Below are 23,374 nucleotides of genomic sequence, written 5' to 3'. Positions count from 1 at the left end.
CATGTCTATCAGGGGTGTTGAGTGTGTCCATGACTCAGCCTCTGGAATCACCAGGCTACTGTTGAGCTCAGCTTGATATTAATAACCCCCAGGTCCTCTGCATATCTTTTGCAAACACCCACCCAAAGCTTGCTATTTGTCCTCTGCCTTACTCTCAGCTCTCCTGCAACACCACATGAGTGGGGTTATGTTATTTAATTCCTTTGAGGTTAGCACAGCAGTTGGTCATTAACTGCTTCTTCTTAACATATTATGGCATCTCTCCCACGAGGAGCTGCAGGGCTGACATGTCTAACTTTTCCAACAACACTGTCTTGGAGCTCATGCTTCCTCTTGAACTTTTCCTGAGTTTTTTTAGGCTGAACCACTGACTACACTACTGTTATAAAGTGTGACCTTTTCTAAATTTCTACGTAAATATATACAGATAGAAGAAATATTTAAAAAGCAAACATTTCAGACCCTTTTTGTGATCTGATGTTCCTTCTTTTTAATAGAATTTAACACTAAGATGGAATGTTTTAGGACTTTCATCTTATTGCTGCCCTGTTTATATTTTTGGCTTTGAGTTTTTTTTTAATTTGCACCTTATATATATTTCAAATTTTATATTTGCGCTCTATATTTGCACAACGGTCTACTGCAAACTGCTGCACAACAGTGTTCTTTCCCATCTTTTCTTACAACTGACTATCATAGTTGTTATTTTTCTAAATACCGTATATGTCGTATGTTTTCTATATATACATATCCTATTATGTGTCTGTGTCTGGGCCTTTATCTAGCAGTAAAACTGTAATATATAATTATTTCTGTCTGTCACTATAAAAAGTCACATTCAATTCAAATTCACGTGTCGATGTGACGATTGTAAAAAAAAAAGGACCTTAAATCCTATAATTGGCTTTTCAATTAAAGACAATTCATTAAGTTGAAATTGAATAGACAACGCTAATTAACAGCTGCTTCGATTCTCAGTCAGTTATTGCTGGGCACGCCTCCATGACTTCATCCAGTGGGCCTTTGTGTTTTATTGAATCTTCCTGTCGGTGTCCCCTCCACCTGCCGCATACTGTAGTGCACTGGTGTTTGCAGCTCAACCTCAGCTCAGCGCAGTCACTTGCCAGGACCAAGCACCATGAATTATAGATGAGGAACAGTTGCTGGGTGGGTTATGCTGCTTCAGTGCCCTGTACCCATAGCCAGACCCCCCTGTGTGTGTGTGTGTCTCTGTGTGGAGGGAGTGACCGGGGAGACAAAAACAGAGGTAGAGATATTAAAAGTTTGGATGTGAAGCAGTCATACTGAAAAAAGAGACTTATGTTGAGAAATCGGGATGCAGATATGAACTCCCAGTGGAGCAGGGAGCAGAAATGCTGACTATGGGTGTAGAAACAGTGCTCCCCCTCTCAGACAATATGTAGCCAGCAGGGAAGGAATACCTGACCAGCATCCTTGAATCAAGCAGTATGACTGCTCATAGTCGCCACACTGGCTCCTCTCATACCCCCAGACACTGAGAGCCACCTATCAAAAATAAACATGCAATGTCTCCCTTCCAGGCAAAACAACTGCAGATATGAAACACTATATCTGCCTGACTGCCTGGCTGCCACTCTCCACCACCAGATTCTTCTTTGTTTCCAAAGACACTGGCAGACAAAAATAGACTCTTATGTGTCGGCTGCCATAAATCGCTGCTCCCAGCCTACCAACCAACCAGCCAGCCAGCCTGCCAGCAAGCCCTCCTGGCAACTACAGTCATCTGCACTCCTCCTTTTCCTCCTCTATACCGTTATTGGATCCATATATCCTCAAGCCAGGCTGTGGATACTGATCTGTGCTTGTCAATACTTTTCTCTAGTTCATTTTCTGCTTGGACGTATGTCCTTGTTGCTCTATTTGTCACTGTAGTCTGTGTGTTTCTCCCTCTCTCCCTCTCCCTCTCCCTCTCCGTATTGTTGTGCTTTCATGTTCCTCTAATTTGTCCCTCCCTCCCGCTCCCTCCATCACTTTTGTTGTGCTTTCTCGAGAGTCTTCCCGATTTCGGTATTTGTCAATTGTTTTTTTGCAGAACTGGAATGTACCGAAACCACGCCAAAGACACCAACAACAACTGCAATAAACAGCTTCTCGGCGATCACAAGGTAGGCTTCATGTTTTATGGTCTTCACCTGCTGCTGTATGTAGAACAGCTGACATTAGATTACATTTTCACTCCAATTTCATTCGTATTCATTTGAATTTGTTGTTTTTAATATAGGCAAATAATTTAATATGTGTTCTTTACTCATAACACTATTATGTGTTTTTTTTTGTTTTCAATGTGTGTGTGTGCATACGTGTGTGTTTGTGTGTTACAGGAAAAGCTTATCCAGGCTATTAAAAGAATCAAGCACGAGGTAGATGAGTGCAGAGAGGCAGAGAGAGAGACGTACATAGAGTCAGTGGAAGTAGAGGTACTGTTGCTGCATTATTAATCCCTATCCTTTGCAGAAATACACGCTTTCGTACACAATAATTTCAGTTTAACACAAAATAAATGAGTACATCGTCATGTCCACACACTGTGTCTGCAGTCACACCTCTGTTCCTGTTCTGTCTTTCAGAACAGTTTTGATGCCTTGGAACGAGAAATCAGGGCCGAGTTTGAGAACCTCCATCGTTTCCTGGATGAGGAGGAGTGTAAGGACCTTGAGCGACTGCGGAGGGAGAGACAAAAACAACTGAAGCAGCTGAAGGAAAGAGAGAAGAAAATAGCCGAGCAAGGGAGGGACCTGGAGAGAGCCATCACGGTGCTCAACAGCAAACTGACTGAGGAGGACAGTCCGAAACTGCTCAAAGTGAGGAAGTTAAAAAAAGGACTGTCACAGTGGTTTGGCTTATAATTGGCTTGAATTTACTGTAGTTGTAAATTTGGAGGGTGAGCTGATGTGTGAGTGGGTACAGAGGAGGAGTTGGAGAATAGTTTGGCCTCCTTCCATAAAACATTCTGGAAAGTTCTGTGCACAACGACAGAGCCACACTTGGTCAGCTCTCTCCTGGGCCTGGAACAAAACATTACTTACCTTACTTGCGATTGAAATATCTGTTTATAAGTGTTCTCTCTGTTTGGATTCCTTGGAGCGCAGAGCTGCTGGGAAACCCTGTGACTCTGCAGGCTCCCAGAGCTGCAGTGCAACCCTGTTAGCTGTTGTGCGCCTCTTCACCAGCACTTATTTGATCAATTATAGGCACTGATTGGCTAAACAGTTGACTTGCCTCCTTTTGCAGATCAAAATCAATTTCTCATTTGAAAGTGGAAGGACAGAAGGCAGTCAATGCGTTGGTCAGCAAATAGGAATGGACACCACAAGGCAGCTTGGCAATCTGCATTTTGGGAGTCCAAACAAAGACAGCTTTCCCCACCATCCGTTTTTGGCAAATATACACAAACTTTCCTAAACTGTCTTTCTCATTGCAGGAAATTCAAGATCTCGTAAAAAGGCAAGTGTTCCATCAAACTAACTGTTTCCCCCACACCTCATTAGTCCTGTGTATATGCACGCTTGGCATTTCTGCACATAAATCCATCTTCATAATCCTCACACTGATGTGACACTCTGCAATTCATCATTCGGTCATCCCCTCTTCCCTTCCATTTTGTCAAAGCAGGTCTCAGGTCAGCTTTGTTCCTCCAGCAGAGGTGGACACTGAGGTGCGCGCTGGTCAGTTTGTGGGGCCCATACAGTACAGGATATGGAAGCACATGAAAAGCTGCCTTTACCCAAGTATGTTCATGTATCTTATTTGACAAAACACATGCAGAACAACAACAAAGCTCACCTTACTTCTCTATCTCTAATCTCTACTTGCCTACAGATATTACATCAGTGACCTTTGACCCTGACACAGCCCATCCTAATCTGTCCCTGTCCGAGTCTTGCACCTCAGTGTGGTTTGAGGAAGATAAAGACACGAAGGATTGCCAGCCCAACCCACGGCGCTTCCATTATTATTACTGTGTGTTTGGCCGTCAGGGCTTCACCACAGGGAGACACTACTGGGAGGTGGAGGTGGGGCATAAGACAGCATGGAGGTTGGGAGTGGCACAAGATGATGTTCCAAGAGGTGAGACGACTGCTACGGGCACCTCCGGCGGCCTCTGGACCCTGGCCCTGAAGGGCGGATCTATCTTTGCCTGCACCGACCCGAAGCCCACCAAGGTCAACGTATCTGTCCGTCTTGCCCGCATCGGTGTGTTCTTAGACTGTGAAAAGGAGGAGGTGTCTTTCTATAATGCTATTACCATGGCGCCAATCTATACGTTTACGATGGAAACGGTCATGGTTCCTCTGTTCCCCTTCTATAATCCATGTGACACAGATGATGGGAATAACACGGCAGCACTTAAGATCTTTAGCCCTTTGCTATGAAGTGGATTGTTGTCAGCAATTTACACTGATGGTCAACAGGCCAGAGATTTCTAATATTAATTTTATGATTGTCTTATTGTCACACTTCAAACTGAAACTATTGGCTAAACAAGTGGGTATTTGCACAAGCTGCATTCAACCACGCATAAAAAGTATCCACACACACACACACACACAACCTCACAAACACTTGACTGTCTCGGTCACATTACATAAATCAGTTTAGAAGTTAGACCACTCCCACTGGCATGCCCCCTTTTAGTGTGTTGGCATGAGCACACACACACACACACCTTCAAACACATACACACACACAGACGCCCTTGACCTCCCTGCCAAGTTACAGCCTCCTATAGGGCAAAAACTGTGGCTGACATTTTTGTGGACTGACCTACAGAGCTGCTTAATTAAATTAATTAATTTTCAACTCTTTTGATGATCAAATAAAGGGGTTCTGTGGAACTTCTGTGTTGCACCTTTTCAGGGAAAAATGTCATATATTTGCTAGTTCCAGCTTTTCTAACTGAAAGATTAAATGCTTTTCTTTTAATCTGTTGTTGAAATAAACCAAATATTTTTGGGTTTGGAACAAAACAAGACATTTGAAGACATTACCTCCAATTTTCTGTGATGTTATAGACTAAACAATTGATAAAAAAAAGAATTGATCATATTTTAGATAATAATAATGGTTAGTTGCACCCCTTATTATTGTACAATGTTTTTTATAATTTGCAGAAAAGGTGTTGTAAATAGAGAAAGTCTACATTAAATACATTTGTTAGATGTACTATTACTGGGATTGCTTGAATGCTTTAGAGTTTGAGGAAATAAATGTGGTGAAACATGATGCTTCAAATATATCCTGAGCTGATGTATGTATGTATTTATAAGTGTTGAGGAGAACAAAGCTTGAGGAAGGTTGTAATTTGCGGCCAGCCTGGAGCTTCACAGTCTATGACAGGTGCTAACAGCATTATGCTTTTACCTTTGGCCTGTTTATAAATATCTCTGCTGTCCCTGCTCTGCCCCGATGCGTCCCGGCGAGGCTCTGGCCGCTCAAAACAAGTGGGATTAATGGCACGCATGGCCTGAAGGGTGAGAAAGTGGCGCGTGACACTGAGAACAACTGATGGCTGACATTGAGTGAGATGACTCACTGCGAGACGGGGTGGACAGCACTGAGACAGAACTGTCCTTCTGTAAGTGCGTTGCTCTGTGGAAACAAAGACAGCAGGACAGCAAATGTCATAATCGCTTGTTTATTCTTAGTATTCCTTTAGACACGAAATAAAGAAAAAACTAGTCTTCTTTACAAAACATCTGTGTGAAGTGTTGTGCAAAAGGGGGAGTACAGAGAGAACATGTAGGATGTCACACCACACCAAGGCCAGAACAGCAGAAGTAAACAGAGAGGATCAGGGCAGAGACGACTCACATAGTGCAAGAAGTGCCAGTGGTATTAAAAGTAGTGGTTCCTATTAGTGGGCTATCAGAGGTGGGTAGGAAACAGAATCCCTCTGGCACCAGTTAGATGTAATAACTCCAATCCCACTAGACTGACCCCTCTTTGAGATGCTGGTTACGTGTAAACCAAAGGCGTGTCCTGCCCACCAAACCCCATCTGCCTCTCTCACTCTGAGTGGCTTGGTTTTACAATCACTGACAATATACAGAAGTGGTGGTGCACGAAAATGCTGTTTTAGCAGCCCCCTCATCAATTGCTTACCACAACATAACCCTGAGGGTTAGCCACACAGTGCTCTGTCATTCATCTGCTGCTATCATGAATTCACTCACATACTCCGAACCGTGTCTTGATTAATGGAATGGAAAAACACCCTCGCTTACAAATAGAGCACGTTCAGCATTCCTTACGCTACTCAGAAATCCTCTTGAAAACCAGTTTTTATACAAGAAGTCACATATCCTCTACACATGAGCATGTCATAGGCCAGTCAGTGGTGTGCAAACGGCTTTCAACGTCTGTGAATCCCCAGCGAGGAAAGAAGGTGCCATTAGGAGTGTCGGCTAATGCCAGAAAACAAGGCCAACTATCCACTACGAGTTTTAGGCACTAAACAAAGACAAGACTCACTCAAACATCTCAAAGTTACAATATCTTTTACAACATGTTCGTGGCTTCAAACACATTCACACTCATGACTTATACACAGCACTTGCGAGACAATTTAAGCAGGCACATGAATACCTTACTCAGGACAGATGGAGAAGCACACTTAAAGCACAGTTGTTTCATTCTGTACAAACTGCATATGCATGGACTATACCGGGTCAAACACAGTCATAAATCATTCACGCTCGTACATTATGTGCATAATACAAACACAGAAATCCCAAACACACAGTGAGGGTCACACTGAAACATCACTCCTCTGGTCACACACACAGACACAACTTCAGGACAATAAGATGTCGTGGGCATGCTGCAGTCGATGCATTAAGTGACACAGGTTAAACAGCTGAATACAACATGTAAATACTGTGAGAGATACTGTATGCTGCGGGTATCATCAGGTTGGAATGGCAATAACAGCAGATAATTGATCTAAAAAGATCTAATATAGTTTTGATAGATTTCCTTTTTTACAATATTTGGTTGTTAAATTAGTTCAAGACGTTAGTGATTATTAGTGTTTATAGTACATAGTAATGTATGTGTATATATTTTATATTCTGGATTTAATGTTGGTGAGAAATTTAAATTAGTTTGCTTTTTTTCATTTTTAAGTATAATACAACAACTGTTCTATACACTAAAGACATTCAGCCTTAAGGGGGTTAAACTGGCGTACACATGCAATATTTACAAGGCTGGAATGTGTGTGTTGGGTTTGTGTGTCTGTGTGTGTGCGTATATACTGTATGTATAATGAAAAATATTCAGTAATGCCAAAATAGGTTTGTGGTTCCTTCAAAGATCCAGGCAAGAAATTAGGCATATTCAGTGTTTTACATTATAATGCATGTTTCCGTGTGTAATACATTTGACTATCTGATACTGTCTATTCAACATGGAGGCCCCTTTAATTTTTTTTTTTGTTGTTGTTTTAGTTTGTATATTGTGTTTAATAATCTTTGTATCAAATCTGACATCTGAACCTATGTTGTCGTATGGCTTTTTAAAATGCTGACATATCGCCTGATATTAATGTCTGTAAGAAAAAATCGATCAGTTTAGGAAAGCTACCAAGAAAGGCCAGTTGGTTGTAGACGGATGTGCTGCTTTCACTTTTCCTACATTTCATCTGATTTAATTTTCATGGCTGCCATTTTGTGCTTCTATCAAAAATTCAAAATGCTTTTTTGTTGATTTCAGTGCACTGTCATTGGTTTCCTAGTGGTCGGTTAAAACATGAGGTAGAGACATGCATTTTGTTACACTACAATGTTTCTGCACACCTCCCCTGTACCATACAAGAGCTTCAACTAAGAGGACATTGTGTTGAATTAACATCCACATAGCTCCAAACTCACATAGAACAGCTCTGGACAGACGATGTTGTGGCATTGACAAAGGCCTCTAAGGAGTATTTTGGAGCATTCAGCATGCTAGGCATAAATGATCAAAGACGCAAGAAACAAAACGTTCACAAGATTCAAATTTATGTTAAAGGCTGTGTTCATAAGTACTTAAAGCAACGCCATGTCGCTGTTTTACTGGCATCTCCACAATGCGTTCCGAACGCCTGATCTGGTCTGTATGATGTGGATGGGCAATTTTGGTCTCCGGTGAGGAGTGAGTAAAGCTTTACGGCACCACTTCCTCTAATACACACCACCACATTGTCGGTGAAACTGGATATGGAGAAAATGTTTTCTGGTTTTCCTTCTTATGATCTGAGGCAACTCTGCCTCTGCTTGATGATTTACTGTATTTCCTGATGGATAGATATTTTTACTTGTTGCTTAGGTCAATCCTAACTGTACCCACCGTTACCTCATTTAGCTCAGTTAGCCAGACTGAACTGAGTGTTGGTGTTTACACAACTAGCACAGGAGTTTTGGACCACCAGTAGGAGGGGGTCTTCAGATCCGAAACAGGGAATGTGCACCACAACCAGAGAAAATGAGCAAGGCAACAAAACTGGGCTCAGCAGCCTCTACAGACATCTTGACATAGCTGAAAAGATCGAATAGGTTGTTGACGGACAACGCTAACACTTTGCGAAAAAGTCCGATGTTGCTTTAAGTAATTAGAAATGCAGAGCAAAGGAAAGGGAAAATAGAGAGAATCAAAGAATGAATGACAGACTTGGAAAATGACAAGAAAAAAACAGAAAGAAACTAGCAAGCATGTTCTTTTTGAATTTACCAGACACTTTCATTCAGTATTTCATTTTCTGAAAAGCTCAACATACAGTGGGTATACACTGGTCCCATTAAGTGTCTGAAGCCTAATAAACTTTCGGATTTTTGTAGAGCCGTCCAGATTGAAGACAGTAGAGTGGTTGATCTGAACCTTCGCGTTCAGTCTGCCAAACACGTTAATTGTCTGAAATATCCGCAGAGAATCTCAATCTGAGAAACTTTAAATAGCGGGATTAGTAGTGTTAGTATGTTTTCTTGTGTGGTTAAAGTTGTGCAAAACTTATTTTTGTTTTCTATATGTGATAATGCATTGCACATGTTTCTAAAGCCAGAGGACTGGCACAAGCGTATAAAATCCACAATTAAGCTATGTACAAATGGCAACTACATGAGCGTCATTTATGTGATCGAAGGGGCTTCCAATAAAAAGGCGAGAGGACGTTTTGGCTGAAAATTTCATGCAGTTTGTCTGTTTTATCCACATGCTGATAGGAAGGAACGACCATTTAGATGGGAAACGACAGTTAGTTTAAGGTATACTACGCAGGATTTTTCAGTTGCTATTTGTAAACACACCCTTCAGAGTTGGCTCCTCCTCCCCGTGAGAGAGAGCAGCGGTAGACTAGCAAGCTAGATAGTGAATGACGAGAGGGAGCGGCGTTAGCAAGATCAAAGCAGTGAAAATGTTATTTTTCAAATGTTTCACGTGGTTATTTTCTAAAGCACATATAAACATGCTCACAGCTCGGCACTGTTCTCTGGATTATGTGTGGATGCAACCCAAAGCGCACACTTTACTTCTCTCTGTGCTTGTGTGCGAGTAGCTCAGCCCTGTCCTCGGTAATACAGAGCAGAGAGCAGAGGAGAGAGACAGAGACAGCAACGTAACCAGGTTGCTATGTCTTATAGAGTCAAACTGGACGGTGTTATTGGCTGGGAGCTAAACGCCACTGCCCAAAAGCTGACGTTCAGAAACATCCTCCACAGGGCAAAATACTTACTAAAATAATTGCTAAAATGTTCCCTGCCCTTAACAGAGGCAGGGTATATGTAAATACAGCCACCACCACACACTTTTAGCGGGTCGTGATATTTAAGAAGGATTACTTTTGTATGAGTCCTTGCATTGTTTTTTGATAAAATCCTGCATAGCATACCTTTGAGGTCAACAAACAGCGACTGGTATGTTCTTGTTTAAATGAAATGTAAACCTTTCAGGCTCCCTCAATATGCTAGAAAAGACCTTATGTGGAGTTTTATTTGTAAACTCTGCAAGGATTTGATTTGCAGTCTTACGGTTACAGTTTTACCCCAAAAAATTAGGCTGCAAGGTGTACACAACTAAAACGTTTCACAATCAACAGGCCACATTTGTTGTGTGGAGTTGTTCAGAATCAGTAAAGTCTTAAAAGTTATGTGTTAGTTATAGACAAGTGAGATACCATTATCAAGATAATACTGTGTTCAGGCATTAGACATGTTAAACCAAAGTCCGCGCTCCAGTTTCAGTGGTTTCTTCATTATTTGGTAGGGGGGGTGTTCGATTGTCTACAGTGGTGGTAAATGGAGAAAATCTGTAGGGCTTCCCTTGGATTTTTATGGGGTCAGTTCTCAGGTGGTGGTGGTGGTTGAATCCTCAGCCGCAGTGCCGTCTTTGCTGGCCTCCAATGGGGCACCACTGGATTTCAGCTCCACTTCAGGGGTTTTAGGGGGAGCAGCTTTTGGAGTCGAGCCTCCGATAATATCAGCGTGATCTGGGCTTGGTTTGGAATCCGGACCTGGCTCAGGTGTACCGTTGGTAATGGGTTCTGGTGTGGTCGGTTTGGGGGTCTCAGGTGTGGGGGTCAGGGCACTCTTACTTTCAGGTGTTGGAGTGGTGGCTTTGGGAACAGCTGGTTTAGGCTCCGGGCTTGGGCTAGGTGCAGGCTTAGGATCAGCAGGCTTTGGATCAGCTGGACTTAGTGAAGCCTTAGGTTCAGGGCTGGGGGCTGGGCTGAGCTTAACATCGGCTGGTTGGGACACTTCCAACTTTACTTCTACTGGCTGATCAGGGGTTTTCTTGGTCTCAGGCGCTGGGGAGGTTTTAGTCTCAGCTACTGGACTTGGATTTATTTCTATAGCTGGTGGAGCGCTTGGCTTGGCCTCAGCAGCAGATGGTGGACTTGGTTTGGTTTCAGGGACAACAGGGAGGGTTACAGCCACAGACTCGGAGGTTGGATCAGGGGCATCGGTGTCAGTGTCCAGTGGGAGGGCGGTGTTGAAGCCAACGCCGGAATCACTGGTCTCTAGGTTACCTATCCCAACCTCCTTAGAGGAAACCTCCAGACCCTGAGTTCAAACAGACAGCATGGTAAGTTGTTTCAACAACACGACAATTCAAAATGCTTTTCAAAAGACAGAAATAGACAAAAACAAACAGACATACAAGGCAATAGAACGGGCATGTAAATAGGATTTAGGAAGAGTAAAATAAAATAGAAACTAAAATAGGAGAATAAAAGTCAGAGTGCAGTCACAGTGCAGTGCAAGATAGGAGTAAATTATCCCAATAATTATAACTAATTTAATAAAAGGCAGTGGCAAACAGAAGCTTTAAGGCTTGATTTAAAAGAACTGAGGGTTGGAGCAGACCTCAGGTTTTCTGGGAGTTTGTTCCAGTAACAGTGTGTGGTGCAGAAAACTGAATGCTGCTCCTCCGTATTTAGTTTTTGACTCCGGGGACATTAAGCAGACCTGTCCCAGAAGACCTGAGAGGTCTGTACAGTTTATAACATAGCAGCAGGTCAGAGATGTATTTTGGACCTTTAAAACCATTCAGGGCTTTATCAACCAATAACAATTCTTTGTCACACAGGAAGCCACTGCAAAGATCTGAGACCTGGACTGATGTGATCCACTTTGTTGATCTTAGTGGGGACTCTAGCAGCAGCGTTCTGAATATGCTGCAGCTGTCTGAACGCAGAAAACAGCATAAAACATGGAGACATTATTAAAACCTCTCAAAGACTCAGGTTGAAGAATAGAAATAAGACATGGTCTCACTTTAATATCCACCTCAGTGCTCTGAGACTTCTCGGTAGTGTCTGCCTGGGAATGCTTGGATTCCTCGCTGAGTTTGGTGATGTTCTTGACCACCTGTGAAGATGCGCAGGAAATAATACTCACTTTTTATGGCAAGACAACAATAACGTCATCATCACCACCACCACATTGTCAGTTTTCCCTCCAACCTGTCTGAAAGCCTCTCCCTCATCCTCTTTGCCAGCGTTTTGGGCAAGCTTCTCCAAGGCAGCAGACCTCTTGGCCCTCTTCTTCACTTTGATCAGGCAGGACAGCAGACAAACCAGCAGAAGGAAAACCAGCAGGCCCAACAGGGCAATGATGGCTACGTATAGCGACTCCAGCTTATAGGCTGCATGTAGGCATGGTGGGAGAGTGGAGAGAGGGATAGAAGTGGGAGAGGAAATAATTAATTTGACCTTTCATTGACGTGTTGGGGTTCCAGTGCATGGCTACAGCAGACAAGACACCAGGATTATTCTTTCTTTTCTCAGCTATCAAACCATTATTTTGTCACTACTATTTTCCTCTACCATCAGCAGCCATCACAACATAATATATATGTCGTTTAGCCCAAATTCTTCTATTCTAATCTATCATGTAAGTATATTTCACCTTAATAATTTAAGTTTTGAGTAGCTGAAAATTAATTTTCACATACTTTCTGTAAATTACTCATCTAAATATATGAAAATAGAGTTATCATACAAAACAATTTCAATAATTATTAAAATTATTCCTCTTCATCATCAACAACAACTTCAGAAACTGGGTACGTTTTGTGCTAAACATGACTGTTGCAGCAAAGAGGACGTCCTTTCCTGAACCTCCTTTTATAAGGTGTAATTTTCTGAATACTGGCTCACATGACAGTGTAGAAATGTTTCACTACTAACACTGAGTACATGTTTTCAGAGTGCATTTAAGCCATCCCCATCCTTACGTAGGACTTCCAGGTGGATGCTGGACACAGTGAATCCCAGTATGTCAGTAATTTTGAACTGGCCATCATCTGAACCCCTGACCTGATCCAGAAAAACCAATGAACCCTCCATAGAGAGACGATCCTCGAGACCCAGTTCAGCCCGAGCCTGGAATGAAAAGGCGATAATAAAATTATACCCCTCTCTTGAAAGAGCTGAACATTAACATACATATGACTTTAACGAATAATCCAATAACGGAATTAACGCGAAAATCAACGTTAACTGTTAAAAGACTTGAAGACGCTGAAGTTAATCAACAGCACAAAATGCAAAAAAAATTTAACTTTGGGGGACATTTTGTCTTACATGATTATCTAATGTTATGTTATATGGAATTTCACGCCACACTATACTGTGCATTTTGGAAATAGGAGCTTCTGTGTTGTATCCTTAAAGAATGTACATTATGCACTCCCAAATTATATCAAGAACATATAACAGATATACAAAGTTTCCCAAAGGATATCATTTTGCTGAGGTGGTGAGCCGTCAACATCTCATTTTGTCTCGCGATCAACTTAGTTGACAGACACACACTTAAATAATGGAACTCACATGAAATATAATGTTTTTTGCTGTGTAAAGTTATGCTTTGCTGTTTCTCCCTAAAGAAAATTTCATATTTCCATAAAAGGGTACATATTCTTTTATGATGTCAGCAATCTTTTTTTCAGACTGCTATCAAACACCGCAGGAAATCCTAGCATGCTAAGTTATGTAGCTGAATATCAAATCTATTATTAAATGGCCATATTGTAAATTTAAATGAATATTTGTGCATTTTATAATATAACTACGCTTCATAATTTCTAAATAACCAACAACAGAAAGGACGGGCTGTTCAAAGAGGACTTCTTTGCAATAGTAATATCAGCCACCCTTGTTTAGTGATTTAAAAATTAAAGCCCCTTTCTCTGCTGTTCAATACAAACAATGAATAATCACAACAGTGTTGAGACTACAAAAGAAATAGGAGGCTCCAGTTACATCTGTAAATTTTCCTTTTTCCAGCAGCAGATGGGTTGTTTTATCAGAGTCGCGGGTGTAGTAGAGGTCGACCAAGGAGCTGTTGAGTATCAGGTTGATCTTCAGTTTTTTGCCGTACGGCACTTTCACAAAGTTTTGGTGCTCTGAGACACAGACAGACAGAGAAGAAGGAAGGACGTACAATAAATACATGGCTGCGCTCTTTACAGGCCAATGGATCATCTAAAATGCATTAGCCTGCTGGAGCCCATTAACGTTAGGTCTTTAAAAAGCCATTATGGCAGACAAGAGGAGCGTTATAACTAGGAAGGAAACAACAACAACAATAACATCCTGATGGAAGGGCTGGTCAGATAAAAAGACAGGTCAAGCACTGAAGAGGAAAGAATAACGTCTGACTGTGCGCACACCTTTGACGTTGAGACACACTTTCCTTTGGATGTGCCCCTCGGCATCTCTGACAGTGTAGCTTCCTTCGTCTGCACCTGTGACACTACTGAGGGTGACCTGGCGCTCGTTGGCGCTGACTCGACCCTGGTAGCCATCCCTGGTCATCCCAGTGCTGGTCAGCAGCACCAGAGCGGGTCTGCGAGAGGGAAAGTCAAAGAGGATGAACTTTCCTCAACATTTTCTACGCCATGTGTCAGAGTGTATATGCATCATGGTAGGAAAATGTCATTACAGATTCACTTGGGTTAAACTATCAGTGTAATTGTTCTGACTCTACCTTGATGTGTCGTTGGCCTCAACAGCAATGGGCCTATACTCCAGGGTGATGGGAGGAGTCACCCCTAACAGCAGAACATCGAAGTCGCCGCCATATTTAATGCTCTGCTCGATGGAGCAATCTAGACGGTAAAAAAGATACAAGGTTAATTACAGCCGGCAGGAAACTGATATTTAGGCAGAAAGATGTGAAGGAAATTAGAGAAAAATCATAGAAGTAGAGTTTAAAATGAGAGAAAGGATGGATAGGGGTGAGGGAGAGAGAGGAAGAGGCCTGACAGATGTGGCAAAAAGGGGGACGGATTGCAGAGCAAAGAGTAGTGATCCAAAAATACCAGGGGAGCTGAAATGAAAGGGTAGGGAAACAAACCGAAAGGACAGTAAAGACAAGATAAAGACAAGAAAACAGCAGGGAGGAAAGGAGAAAGGAGTGGGTCGGTGGTTAAAGAGCTGCATAATTAATGCCTGGCAGCTCCGGCATGCTCTCACACAAACACACACACACACACACACACACACACACACACACACACACATCTCTGAATCACACATTTCTGCCTCCATATGGCACATCTTCCAAATATTGCTACGCTACAGTCGCCTTTATCCATCCTGGGTTTGAGCCCACTCCTCCCTCTGCATGTTTGAATCACTCCATCCTTCTCTCGATGTGTGTGTGTGTGTGTGTGTCTAATCTCATCAGAATTACTAGTCAGAGTCCAAAGTCAACAGCGCTGCAACTCGTAACGCTCTGAGGACAAACAGGATGTGTAACTGAGAGGTTTATCGGCTGCTGCCTGCATGATTAGAGCGGGAGAAATGTCAGCTCCTACGCTACCCTGACTCTGACTCTAGATCAGATGTAAGAGGCTTATTCTTCATCCTGTGGTTGTCGCTCTGATGTCATCCAGAGGTGGAGGAATGTGAAAAGGCTCCAAGTAAAAGTCGAGATACATTGAAAGTATTATTTTGTTCATACAATACAGGAATACGGAATAATTATATAATGTACTTTGAGTATCAAAAGTGGTCTTCAAGTAATCAATGCAGATAACTGGCCTCCCTGAGTGTCAAAGTATTTCATATCACATTATTGGGATATAAAAGCATTAAACTTTTTTAGTTTGTTGAGGTGGGGCTAATGTTAACTAGGCTATGTCCTGTTTTTCATGTGAGCTACGTAAAATCAGAAAAACAAGCCGTCAAATGAATATAGTGAAATTAAAAGTATATAATTTTCTTCTGATATGTGGTAAAAGAAGAAGTCCCTTAAATCAAAGGTACTTGGTTACATTCCACCACTAATGTCACCCATTAGACATTTGAAATTAAAGCGTAAATGACTATCGATTAAACCATTAGTCCATCTTCAGAAATATGTTGGTGACAATTTTGGTAATTGAATTATCTTTAAAGTCATTTTCAAAGCAAAAGTGCCCCCAGAAAATGCTCTGTGTTGTATTGAAAATGCAATTTATAGTGGTTTTAATATATAGAGAAAATAGAGAAAATAGATATTTAATAGATAAATGTTATCAAATTTAAAGTTTATTATGTGGACTTGATCATTTAGTATCAATCCAGTCCATGAATCCAAAAGGAACTTGTGCTAATATGAATTTAAAGTAGCTCAAAGCAAATAAGGAGCAGCAAATCACCAGAGTTAACCACTAACTGCCTCTAACTGTAGCTGCCGTTAGCTCAGTTAGCTGTGCAGCTAGTGGTCGGGACTGGTAGCTCGGGGACCAGATGTGTGTTGGTGTTTACAACGCAAATACAGGAGCTTTTGAATGGGAGGGGCTGGGCTAGCATGTTAGTATGCTAACTTCTCTGCGAAACAATACCTAAATGTTAAAAAAAACTGTTACTTCCTCTATTTTAGCAACATTTTTGATGTTTTTGTCTAAATTATTACACATTGCCCCTTTTAGGTTTCAAGAATTTAAGTCTTCCAGCTGATTTTAAATTGGAGTTTTGATTCAAAAGTTAATTGTGTTTATTTAAATTTATTTTGGTTTAGTTTCTTTTGCCAAGGACATTATATTTTCATGTGTGTCCCCTGGTTGGTTGGTTAGTCAACAGGATTACCCATAAAGTACTGAACGGATTTCCACTAAACTTGGATGGAGGATGGGTCTCAGTCAAGAACAGAAGGGTCGGATCCAGGATTTCTTTCTCACTTTCTTTAAAATTGTGAGATGGGGGGAGAGTTTAGATAATTTCAGAGGGAATACAGCATGGAACTTGAAGAAAAACGTATAAAAAGGTGTATTCAGGTAATCTATGAGTGAGGACGATATGATGCTGATCTAAACAAAAATCCAGATTTAGGGGATTTAAACATTTAAATATGTGCTGATATTGGATTAGGACTGATTGAATTAAAGTGGTCTGTTGGGCCTTGTAGGAGGTATGCGCTCTACTCAGTGTTAATCAAGCTTAGTAATTTATTTGACATGGGCATAACAAAACCATTAGTACTGCAAATCAAAATCATGCTAAAGCACCAGATGTAGTTGTAGTATTTTTCTGCCTGTGATGTCATCCAGTACCTCGGACTATGAGCGCGATGTGTCTGACGTCCTCGGGGTCATCTGGATTCTTCACGGTGTACACTCCCTCGTCCCCCTCACCCACACTGTCTACAACGAGGTGGCTGAGGTGGCGGTTGAGTTTGGCCCGAGTGTGGCGCATGACACCGTCCCGCATCAGGACCACTTCGGGAGACCGTGGCGCAGAGCTGTTGCGAAACGTGACCAACAAGCTGAGTGAGGGCAGCAAGATGTGGAAATCCTCCCCGTGGAACAAGGTCCTGGACTCCTCCTCTCCTGGAATATACGGTGCCAGAAGATGGAGGAAGCATTGTCAAACACATAAGAGGTGAAGTAAGGTTCATATTTCATAATTGATGAGATAACTCAGAATTATGTATGATGCAGTGGTGCACCAAGTCTTACCTTTCAGAGGGGCGGAAAGAGCTGTAAACAAAGAAGAATGTGTAAATCAAAAGTGAACACTGTAACGTAAAACTGCAATAGAGTCCTTTTCTTCTCTATTCAAACAGGAATGTTTTTGGTTTTCTACCTGTAGGGCTTTTTTCTGACATATTCCTCTGGATGACTGAGCATATTGTCTATCAGGCAAATTGAGCACCATCTGACTTAACTACTAAATAAAAAATTGCTTCCTGAGAAAGTAAAAATGCCAAAAGACTGCACTTCCATCAGTAGAAAAAGACAGTTTCCATCACTAATTTTTCTTAACGTACCTGAGGCGAACAGAAAGCTGATGGCGATCACACTGACCGTCGCCATCTTGGCTGAGTCTTTTGTCTCTAGAAATAAGAAAGCAGGATGTGTGAGGTCAAAGACAGTCAGCATCATAGACATTATTTTAATGTTTTCTTATTCTTTTGACACACAGTATATTGCTCCTTTTTTTCGTTTTACTTCTACCTGTTTGGTGCCCTTCAGGATGTAGGCAGGTAACAGATCGTGCTTGACCCTGTCGCTTGTTCACAGTGAAACTGCTGCATGACATCATCCCCGGGTGATGTCACGCAGCAGTTTCCCTGGATGATGTCACCCTGTGATGACTGAAGCGTCCACAGAGGCACAAAACTGAAACTGAAAGTGTATTTAAGTCTTTCTTTGTTTGATTGTGTTGCTTTGTTTTCTTCCAAAGCAGGCAGTCACTTTCAATTTGAAAGGAACACTAAAGGTTTGACTTATACTGGAAACGACAAGATTTGGAGCTCTGTGAATGCTGCTGTTTTCTCTATAAAGATTTCCTGTTGATATATATGTGCCAAGACACTTCAAACAAACAGAAAATAAATTTAAGGCTCAAAATATTCCTCATAGTATAGACAATTTTCAAAAAAAAAAGAGTCAAAAAGGACATAAGTCTCATCCACAGCAGGAGAGCACACTGTTACTTAAAAAGTCTTTGCTCAGGTGAGCGTCTAACAAAAGTCCAAAACAAGAAAGACAGACGAGCAAAATATAATTTCCACAAGACTCTGCGAAGGTTTCTGAGGCGAATCCTGATTAATTGCAGCACTGAGGGGATATAGATTATGCTTTCTGTGCTGAGACATCAGAGGCCACAAATCAAGGGGTTGGACCAAAAGAAACTTTCCTGTGGTTTCCATTTTAAGAGCCCAGGAGGGGAACAGGAGGAAACACCTGCAGTGCTCACAGTCAGACAGCATGCAGTCAAGGTTATCTGTACACCACAAAGGGTCTTCCTTTCTTTCTCGTTTCGCTCTTTCTTCCTCTCATCTTGTCCTGTATACATTCTTTAAGTTGCATTAAGAATTCAATTAGGCTATCTAATCATCCTAAAAATCTAAAAAGAAAAAAAAACCTCCTCTGACGATCTGCAGAGAATCTTGCAGTCCCTGTTAATTCAATTTATCTTCCATTGCCTGGAGGCTATTATTGGACATCAGATATATAAAAAAAAAAAACAGCCAGTGGTGCAACGTAAGCGGAGAAAGCTCTTTATAACTTAGAATACCTGAGCTCAGTTTAAAATCAGGGCCATGCTTAGATTTATGAGTCAAATTTAGTGCTGTTTAAAGGCCGATCCAAGAGGGACTGATGTCTTAAATTGGCCCTTCCTTTTAAGTGTATGTGCATGTTTACAGGGCCATCTGGCTTTGGATCACTGACAAGGATTGTCTATTGATTATGTGCCTGAATTTAAACACGGAATAATTCATGAATCTTAAAGATTGTAGTGACGACTCGCTCTGTTTCCAACAGGAAATGTCTGGAATGAGAAGCGCTGCAGGCTGAATCTATTTTCCCAAAAGACTTTCCGAGAAGAGTCGTGATGAATCTACACACAGAGGGGATTACGCTGATGTTAACTGAAGCAGCACATCAAGAGAGTTTGTGATAAAAAAGAAATTTTTTAGCTGCATTTTTTCATTTACAATGCCCAGGAGGGGACCGAGGAGGGAAACACCTGCAGTGCTTGCAGTCACACTTTGCAGCGGCTAATAAACATGCAGTAAAGATTAAAGTGCCTCAAAAATAAGACGTCTTTACTCCGGCTGGGGATGACGAGGCGCTTAGCCTTCCCCGCGCTTCTTTCTTTCTTGCCTGCCACCTGTCTGTCCTCGTGTAATGAACATATTTTAGAAAGAGCAACAGCAGAGGGGCCCTTTTCTCTGTTTGTTTGATGAAAATAATTAACATTTCACGGCGTCATAATCTGACAACCGCGTTTGTTGTTTCCGCAGACGGCTTCATACAACCCTCTGCATTGTATCTTCCTCATCCGCGTGCCACAATCCAGGCAGGGAGCCTAAAAGCCCACTGATTTCATTGTATCTGAAACAAAATATGGAACAAAGCTGCGTCACACAGAACAGTGTCTCTTGGCAAACACGCCAGTAGCGTACTTTGCGACAGTCTCTATAACTCAAATTACACTGTAATCTTATTACTGCAGTGCCCATCCTTGTTTTCGGGAATGTTTTGCCTTCATCTTATGCTTTGAACTCTCATCTGAGGCCACTGCATTGTAAACTGATCATACCTTCCAACTAAAACACAAGAAGACTGTTGACCCCCGTAGCTGTCAGCGTTTAATTAATGGGCTACAGCCATCTGAGATGCAGGACTGGCTGGCTCCGAACAGAGAAAAGACAAAAGTGAACCGTGTCCATCTGTCACAGCAGTAGGCCCCGTGGAGTCACCACAATCTGCTGTTTCCATGTAAGATCTGTGAAGCAAGAAATCTAAAATTTCCTTCATTTCTGTGGTAGTTTGGAGCATTTGAGGCCAAATCAGGTGCCGCCTCGCTGAGCGCAAACATGAAAACACATGCAATAAGATATCTTTATATTCACACACTGTCCTTTGGGCTGTAACCCATGAGCACACATGCCATCTGGTATTCTTCCCTCGCTCGCTCTCCCTTCACTTAGCTTCACTCAGTCTTTATTTTCCTCTCCATTCTTTCATCCCTGATTTCTTCCCTTTTCTCACTTCTGTCACCATTCTCTCACCATCATCACGGCCCCGATCGAGCCTGCCTGTCCTCCTCTGCTGCCTTCTTTAACTTTCTATGCCGCTGTGTGACAGCTCCGTATCATCTCTCGCCTTCTCTCCACCACATCTTGTCTTCTCAGTGCAACTCCGCTCCCTATCTCACTGCATCGCCGTCATTTACCCTTTTTTCGTCTTGTGTTTCTCCCAGGATCTCTCTCTCTTTTTATTATGTCTCTTTCATCCTTCTCCTCCTCCTTATCTTATATAATCCAAGCCAGTGCATCCCACTCTGAAATCAAAGCCCGTGCCTGTGTTCCTTCTAAACTCCAAACTCGCTACTTACTGGAAGGACAGACAGGTCTTTGTCCACCGGGCTTTAAAGAGGCGGAAATGCATTCAATGACTGCAGATGTGGGGACCCTACAAAGCAACCTCTGTGCCTCCACCCTTCATCATTTCTCTTTCATTTTCACTTTACTCGTTTTCTTTGCACAAGTGATGATGAGGGGGGAAACACTGCTTGGGGTGAGGTCCTGGGCATGTAAGAAATGAGCACAAACATTTACAGAGGCACAACTCATACCCTCTTCTCAAAGCACTGGACATAAATATAGTATATATATATAGTATAAATCATGAGGCATCAGAAAGCAAGAAAAAATGACTGCTGCATCTACAGCCACACGTGAAAATGGCCGAATGTTTACTTTGCTGTAGCTGCACCACTTGCAAACAAATATGCATTGCTGCTAAACTTCATATTTTCAAATACAAGGATCCAAAATGACCCCCAACCAAATCTCGTCTAGACAAAATCCAAATCATTTCGAAAATGCGATCTTTGATCAGAAGCCTGCAGCAGCTGACAACCTATTTTCCCTCCAAAGCTGGCTGCGGTGAACTAAAGGAAAAGACAGGTTTCCACCATATTGCTTGCACCTGTCAGATTCATTAAAATCACTGGACATGAGGGAGGAGGAGCGGGGGGGGGGGGCCCTCAGAGCAATGTGCAGTATTGACAAACACACTGTGATGAGAGCACAGAAGATGTGGGATTCGTTCTCGGTGAGGATGAGATTATAATGCAGCCGTTTGTGGCTGGGCCTTCATGCAGCTCTGGCTACAGTCACTGAGCAGCAGACTGCAGGCGGAGGCAACACAGCCAGAGAGCCCTCCGGCTGGAGCTTCCTGTCAGATAATGGATGCTATTAAGTGTTAACTGTACAGAGCATTTTGTCTTTGGGACCAGATACGCGCTCCGGAAGGATAAAATAAGAGGACCACCAAATAAAACATATCATTTTCTTATAATATCAAAAATAATACAAACTGTAGGAGTGGTAATAGTTGTTTTTTTTTCCCCCAGTTTTTAATCAAGATGGACTACAGACTGAACACACCTGCTTTCATTCAAGCCCTGTAAGGCAGCGAGAAACACCTGACATCATCTTGCATCCTACAAAATAAAGCTGCATTATATTCTTAAGCACCTGGGTCCAACCCAGGAGGCTGAGAGATGAAGGAAATGGACCTAAAACATCTGATGAAGGCGAGACTCCGTCATCCCGGGAGCGTTTAAGTCATTAAACATATCTTCACACCTCAATCCCGAATTCTGACAGTATTATGTGCAAAGTCTGATCAGCTCACCTCCGGGGCCGGGACAGCCGACAGGCGCATCAGCCGAAAAAACTGCAGAATTTAACCCGTCACGCACCAGTCGGATGTAGGACAAACACACGCATGTTAAGTAAAAGAAAGATCCGCACGCTCACCCACCTTTAATTTGCCGCGTCGGAGCTCGCGCTGCGGTCGGCGAGGATGTCGGGATGGTGTTCAGAGGTGAAAATGCGCTCGGATGCTGCCTGCGTTCTCCCTCGTCGTCTCCCTCCCTCTCAACCTCGCCCCCCTCAAGAGCAGCACTTCACGACTCGGGCTCAACATTTGGAAGATGTTCAGAATATGTCGGGCTCTGCTCGCTGCTCGGAGCCACTCGACTCGTGTCGGGAAACACCGGACACCCTCCTGCGCCCCTCCTGCAAAAAAAAAAAAAAAAAAAAAAAAAGGACACCTACAGTGATCTGAGTGTGTTTAATGAGATATTAGAGAGGCAAGCCACAAGAGGATGCTGATTCAGCACAAAGGTATGCATCAGTAAACAAATTGAGCCCCAGATGAGGTACAAAGTGGATGATGGTGTGTTCAGACTAGGTGTGTTGTCACTACATGGATGCCCTAATGGACTGCTGCACATCACGTCACGTTTCCATAAAAAACAAAACAAAACAAATAAATCACCAAAATAAAAGCATTTTATTGGTCAATTGGCTTGAAAAAAAAAAATAAAAATTTCACCTGGACAATAAAATGTCAGAAATAAAAAAAATGACAAAATCTGTATATGTAAATTTTTGTAGTGTTAGTGTAGAAGCAAACCCAAAATCAGTTCAGCCTTAAAAATCATCTTAAAAAACGTCACTTCTGATGTGTCCAGTACATCCCACATGATGACTGTAACTAAGTTCATTTAGCCTACTCAAGTACCGTTGGCTGCCTAATTAAAAAATTACAATTACCCTATTACAAGACACTGTACCATCATAACGATTCTGAAGCTGTTATTTTAAGTTGAAAAACGTACATAATGTTGCTGAAAGTACATTTAATGTAAGACCTTTTATAGTATTCAGATGAATGACATTCACCTCTAACAAAGTAATATTTTAAGATAAATCGATTAAAAAAGAGAGAGCGATCCAACACAGTTAACAGTCTTCATTAATGAGTCCCAGGTCTCGAGCAAGGCCTGAACGCAGTAAATACATTTTTCTGTTTTGATCTTGCAGGCTAATTGTTGACACTG

The 23,374-nt window shown here is 42.1% G+C and overlaps 2 protein-coding genes across 3 annotated transcripts; one reads left to right on the top strand and one right to left on the bottom strand.

Annotated features, from left to right (window-relative positions):
• Window positions 1-1,615: 1,615 nt before the first annotated feature.
• On the top strand, window positions 1,616-6,240 carry LOC115567349 (zinc-binding protein A33). Of its 2 annotated transcripts, XM_030393824.1 has the most exons (7): window positions 1,646-1,882; window positions 2,075-2,147; window positions 2,364-2,459; window positions 2,610-2,843; window positions 3,464-3,486; window positions 3,655-3,770; window positions 3,862-6,240. In XM_030393824.1, exons 2-7 carry the CDS (start codon window positions 2,082-2,084, stop codon window positions 4,413-4,415), a joined length of 1,089 nt encoding a protein of 362 aa, XP_030249684.1. In that variant the 5' UTR covers window positions 1,646-1,882; window positions 2,075-2,081; the 3' UTR covers window positions 4,416-6,240. The 2 variants fall into 2 exon arrangements, with proteins under 2 accessions (XP_030249685.1, XP_030249684.1); XM_030393825.1 differs by lacking the exon at window positions 2,364-2,459 and having other exon boundaries at window positions 1,616-2,147.
• On the bottom strand, window positions 5,662-22,186 carry LOC115567347 (uncharacterized). The gene is made up of 11 exons (XM_030393822.1): window positions 22,162-22,186; window positions 17,775-17,840; window positions 17,464-17,484; window positions 17,059-17,334; window positions 14,508-14,628; window positions 14,191-14,366; window positions 13,781-13,923; window positions 12,751-12,898; window positions 11,978-12,159; window positions 11,790-11,882; window positions 5,662-11,075 (listed from the first exon to the last, which is right to left on the bottom strand). Exons 2-11 carry the CDS (start codon window positions 17,818-17,820, stop codon window positions 10,359-10,361), a joined length of 1,923 nt encoding a protein of 640 aa, XP_030249682.1. The 5' UTR covers window positions 17,821-17,840; window positions 22,162-22,186; the 3' UTR covers window positions 5,662-10,358.
• Between the last annotated feature and the right edge of the window lie 1,188 nt (window positions 22,187-23,374).

Source organism: Sparus aurata, chromosome 17, assembly GCF_900880675.1.
Source record: "Sparus aurata chromosome 17, fSpaAur1.1, whole genome shotgun sequence".
Lineage (NCBI taxonomy): Eukaryota > Metazoa > Chordata > Actinopteri > Spariformes > Sparidae > Sparus > Sparus aurata.
Note: the sequence above shows the minus strand (reverse complement) of the source record. Positions and strands in the feature narration are given on the sequence as shown.

Bases quoted from the DNA above. Each gene is read 5' to 3' on its own strand.
- LOC115567347 (XM_030393822.1), bottom strand. From the start codon at position 17,820: ATGGCGACGGTCAGTGTGATCGCCATCAGCTTTCTGTTCGCCTCAG. The intron at 12,160-12,750 runs GTAAGGATGGGG...GCCTACATGCAG, and splicing joins CATCCACCTGGAAGTCCTAC to CCTATAAGCTGGAGTCGCTA. The intron at 11,076-11,789 runs GTGAGACCATGT...GTTTGAACTCAG, and splicing joins GCACTGAGGTGGATATTAAA to GGTCTGGAGGTTTCCTCTAA.
- LOC115567349 (XM_030393824.1), top strand. From the start codon at position 2,082: ATGTACCGAAACCACGCCAAAGACACCAACAACAACTGCAATAAACAG. The intron at 2,148-2,363 runs GTAGGCTTCATG...TGTGTGTTACAG, and splicing joins AGCTTCTCGGCGATCACAAG to GAAAAGCTTATCCAGGCTAT. The intron at 3,487-3,654 runs GCAAGTGTTCCA...TTGTCAAAGCAG, and splicing joins ATTCAAGATCTCGTAAAAAG to GTCTCAGGTCAGCTTTGTTC.